General features: G+C 34.0%; 1 protein-coding gene across 1 annotated transcript; it reads left to right on the plus strand.

Moving 5' to 3' along the window:
* Positions 1 to 625: 625 nt before the first annotated feature.
* Positions 626 to 2,927, plus strand: LOC114254809. The gene has a single exon (XM_028191925.2). The coding sequence runs from the start codon at positions 1,167 to 1,169 to the stop codon at positions 2,028 to 2,030; it is 864 nt and encodes a 287-aa protein (XP_028047726.1). The 5' UTR covers positions 626 to 1,166; the 3' UTR covers positions 2,031 to 2,927.
* The last annotated feature ends 2,550 nt before the right edge of the window (positions 2,928 to 5,477 follow it).

Below are 5,477 nucleotides of genomic sequence, written 5' to 3' on the forward strand. Positions count from 1 at the left end.
CTTGTAAACAAAATTTAACCCTGCTGGACCTCCAAGATTGAATAAGGAAAACAATGAAAATAATGCTAGAAAGAATGCGACGAAATTAAAAATAATAGCATGTGTATACGTAGCATCGCCAAGTTTTTTAACCAAAAAAATTTTTATTTCAATTAAATATTTTTATTTTTTACTGTTACTTCTTTAATCTGTGACTAAATCTCTTATTCGATTGAAATATACATATATAAATTTATAAACTTTGCATTTAAATACCTTTTATTCCTTTGTTGGATTACAAAATTTTTAAATCTATGTTTTTTTTCTAATTGATGCAATTTAAAGATTTGTTTAAACAACATACATTTGTTTAAAAAATAAATATTACTTTAGTAAAGTTTATACATAACAAAATTTTGTAAAATTATAATTTCTTTAAAGAGAATTAAAATTATCACTTGGTTTGGAATAGGAAAATCTTTAAATACAAAGATATTTTTTTTAATTAATACAATAGTTACTTTTTAAGAAAATATATATAAAAGAATATATATAAAAGAAAGTACTACTTGGTTAAATTTTTTAAAAGTAGTACAACTGTTATTTTTCGAGATAATACATATAACTTTTTGTAATTGGCGCAATTTTAAGATTTCGTATATTTTTGTAAAAAAAATATTACATAGGTTTAGTTTGGTAATACAATTTTGTGATACAATTATTTTGTTAAAGTGAATTAAAGTTACTTGGATTGTGATAGAAAGATTTTTTAATTGTTATTTGTAATAGCTTCTAAACATTAATGGAAACCGTAATAATGGTTTAGAACTAACATACTTTGAAGATAAGTTTGCATGTAAATTTTACAATTTAAAATATCTTTATTATAAAAAATAAATTTGTTTTCGTTTACTGTTACTATGTTTACTTAATTTTAACATAAATGTTGAAATTAATTATATATTTTCCTCAAAGACCTTTAAAAATCACGAGTATTTTTATTATAATTTCTTAAAATTCTGTAATAAAAAACATTTTTTTTACAGGATTCATGGGTCTGCGACGCACACGAAGAATTATTTTGCGGTGAAGATAATAGCGATAACGATGACGATGATGTTCGCGAAGAAGTCAACTCTGAAGATGTCAGTGATGAAAATAATATTGGTTTTAGTAGATTAGTAAAAATGATACAAAAAGAAGAGAATAACGACACTATAAATGCTGAAGTAGTCGTGAGTAAGGCTGAAATTTTACTTGCAGTTTTGAAGTATGGAATCACGTATTATTTATCACAAAGTGCATTAGCTGATGTTTTTAAAATATTGAACTGTTTTTTCAATTTTTCTTTATTATCTAGTACGCGCTATCTTGTTGACCAAACGTTTAATCCAGAAATGATCATAGAATATCATGCAGTTTGTCCAAATTGCAAAAAATATGTAGGAAAGTTTGATCGCAAAGATCGTCGCGTGCAATGTCAAGCATGCGATATTGTAATTTCATTGAAAGATACAACATATAAAGACTTTTTTACTATTATGAATGTAAATAACGAAATTGTAAATTTACTTCAAGACAATCAAAAATATTATGATTATGTAATTCGCGAAAGAGTGCGAAATAATGAAAAATTTGAAGATATTACGGACGGAGTATTATACGAAGAATTTGTTGATTTATTATCAAAAAATGATACATTTAATTTTGCCACGACTACGATAAACTGTGATGGCGCGCCGATTTTTGAAAGTTCTAGATTTTCAATTTGGCCGATTCAAATGATTATAAATGAATTACCCTTGAATGTAAAAATTTGTAGACCTATAGTGTGCGGTATATGGTTCGGTAATGATAAACCAAATATGAATATTTTTCTGAAGCCGTACATTGTTAACATGAACAAATTGTTGAATGATGGTGTACGGTGTACTATTACAAATGAAGTACGCATTATTAAAGTATTCACCATATGTTGCTGCGTAGACTCTGTTGCCCGTGCACCGATGCAAGGTATGGTTCAGTATAATGGCTATTTTGGGTGTAATTAGTGTTTACACCCAGAATGTTATGTTTTGTACAAAAAAGGTGGAAGTATAAAATATACTTTGATGAATGAAGTACCACCTAAAAGAACAGAAATTGAAACAATCGAGCACATGCGACAGAGTCTTACATCTCGAAATCCCGTTTATGGTATAAAAAAACCTTCATACTTAATTAATTTGCAAGGTTTTAACATTCCCACACAGCACAGGATATCGCAATATCCACCAGATATCCGAGGGATATCGCAATAACGGTAGGACATCCATGGGATTGCAATATGTCCAATTGGATATCTCGATAACCTAGGGATATCCTCAGGATAAAGTGTGCTGTGTGGGAATTATATCCGGTTTCGTACCAGACAGTATGCATTGTTTTTGTTTGGGAATAGCGGAACAATTTTTAGGGTATTGGATAGAATCGAACAACTTGGCATATTCTTTATCCAATTCTGACATTATTAAAATTGACAATTTGTTATTAACAATAAAAGCTCCCAATCAAGTTGCACGTTTATTTCGCTCTATACGAGATAGAAAATATTGGAAGGCAAAAGAGTGGGAGAATTGGATTCTATACTACAATGTATCGATGTTAATATGTTTCCCACATTTAGAAATATGGGTAAAGCATTAATCACTTTTAGTACAAGCATTCTATATTTTACTAAAAAAAAGCATTACACGTGACGAAGTCAATCATGCTCATGCTACATTATTGACAAAATTTGTTGTTTACACCGAACACTATTATTCGAAAGCTGCTATGACGTACAACGTCCATCAACTACTGCATTTGGTACAAAGTGTAGCAGATTGGAGTCCACTTTGGGCTCATTCTGGCTCTTGTTTTGAAACCTGAAATGGCCAACTAGTTCGAAAGATCCACGGTGCTACGGGCGTTGTACATCAAATTTGCAGATCGATATCAATGCGTCAAAGCGAATTAATTTTAAAGAAACATTTAAGTTTGAAAGCGTTTTCAAATATAAGTAGTTTTATTTCTTATCACCAAACAAACATGTAAATTATGGCATACAAGATACTTCGGACCACACTACAAAACTAGTTTAATGTGGATAGAAAAACTAGAATTATCAGATAAAAGTCGAACATATCAGAAAATTATAAGAGAACGGTGTTTATACACATTTTCAAAACGAAATATGATTCGATCAGATAATTCGTATGCTTTAACAACAGAAGGGACTTTTATTCACATTGTAGACTTCATTATCGATGTTCCAACAAGGAAAAAGTATACTATCCGTCATTTAGTAAATACGGAAGATGTTTTTAATAACAATTCTTTAACACTAAAAAAGGTTGTAAATATTTCAGATAATTTAGTGGCAAAATCTTACAAAAAAAAACACTAAAAATAACACTTAAAAAATACTCAAGTTGAGTATAATTTGGTACAAGGGGTAAACACTCAATTTAGTGTAAATACTCAACTTGAGTGTTCTCTCTTTAATTTACTTTTAATTAAAGTGTTATACATGTTTCAGCGACAGTTGTACCTGTTAAAGCATGTTTTTTCTCTGTACCTGAGAAAACGGCCACCCATCCAAGTATCAACCATCGCCGACGTTGCTTGACTTCGAAGACCATACGCATCCTAACGCTTCGTAATGATCAATGAGTATTTCTTGTTTATGCATACATATTTGTTATAGATCATTACAATAGATATTGTCAGAAGGATGAAACATATATAGTTAAATTATATTTTTATAAATAAATATAGTTTTATAGTTTTTTTTAATCATTTTTACATATGCGCGCGAAGTAGCATGTGGAATAACTTATTTAAAAAACTTTTTGCGCCGTTCGTATAAAATAAAATAAAAAAATATTTAATGTCATCTTTTATAACTTTTTAGTATTGTTAATATGCCATATTGTTTCAATAAGTGTAGACATTCAATCTGACTTTCAAGTCAACATTTTCACACATTTGATTTTGCAATACATTCTAGAAATACGTACGATATTCAAAGATTTCTCACTTGCTATATTAATTTACCCGTCTTTTTCAAAAATTACTATACGTCCAGGATGTCCCTGAATACTATTTTAGGATGTCCTGAGGACTTTCGTGGGATGTCCTGAGGACTCTCTTAGGACGTCCTAAGGACTGTCTTGGGATGTCCTGAGGATTGTTTTAGAATGCCCTGAGGACTATCTTAGGATGTCCTGAGGACTTTCAGAATATCATATTCTTAGAACATTCTGTGCTACTTACTTTTCTGCCCCTCTCGTCACCCTGTGAAGGGTATAAAATCCCTCCACCGATCAAGAGAAGGCAGATCTTCCCGATCAGCGGAGTGAGCCTGGCCTCCTTGGGCACGGATTGAGTGCGAGCCTAACCTCGAATTCTCGTCGACACGCATTGAGTGTCTCCCGAGTCGCGAAGTGAGCGACGACACACCAGCACGTTCCTCGTCCCGGCCACGAGGTGAGTGGTCCCGCACCATCGCTAGGAACCTCGGAGTGAGGGGATAACCGGCACCGCGAAGATCATCCTCGCGGGATGATCACCGACCGCGCGAACAGCTGATACCGGTAAACAGCTGACTCCGCCGAGACACGCGCTCCGCCGTCTACCGCACCGCGAGCACCGCGCAGCCGCGCACCGCCGTAACCAATTACGGTGCCGAGACCGATCAACGCAGCCAGTAGTAGCGACGCACCGTACCGCGCCGTCGCGACCGTAACAAACGACCAATCCCGGCATCGCCATCACCGACACGAGCGCCGCCTCGCACCGCACAGCAGCAACTGTACTACCACGAGCGCCGCGATTTCAAAGAGCGGCCGCGACCGCCAATCACAGCGCCGACCGACTGACACACTAGACGTTGTGACGTCCCGTCGTCCCAACCCCTCCCCTTTTTCTTTTTTTCCCTATTTCTATATTTTTACTTATATTTGGCCTAGTTTACATCGTGCATTTGATACGCGTATCAAATAGTAAATAACTAGTGAATGTGTTTAATCATTGGCTGATCAGCTTAAATTCACTACTTGATACGCGTATCAAATGCACGATGTAAACTAAGCCTTTATCCTCTATTAACCCCATGGCTTTCCCTGATACTTATGCATACCCGCAAAATAAGAATTAAGGTCCATTTGAATGTGACAAAGTACAGACTACTAGAGTAGTATTGAACTGACTCAGCGTAACAATCTGAGCGGACCCCAGACCCCAGATACTTATTCTTGAATCATACTCAGGGAGCCATCTAGCGTACTAGAAGTAAACTAACAAGTGATTCAGTCCTATATTACTGACACCTTTTCAATTTTACTACTCATGCTTATCTTAAAATTCTGAATGACTGCTTTCCGCAATTATGATGGTTATATCAAGATTAATATTGTTTATGAGGAAATTAAAATTATAAATATTTAGTCTCACTTAAAATTTTGTAAACTCGATAC

The sequence above is a fragment of the Monomorium pharaonis genome, chromosome 4 (genome assembly GCF_013373865.1).
Source record: "Monomorium pharaonis isolate MP-MQ-018 chromosome 4, ASM1337386v2, whole genome shotgun sequence".
Taxonomy (NCBI): domain Eukaryota; kingdom Metazoa; phylum Arthropoda; class Insecta; order Hymenoptera; family Formicidae; genus Monomorium; species Monomorium pharaonis.

Bases quoted from the DNA above. Each gene is read 5' to 3' on its own strand.
- LOC114254809 (XM_028191925.2), top strand. From the start codon at position 1,167: ATGATACAAAAAGAAGAGAATAACGACACTATAAATGCTGAAGTAGTC.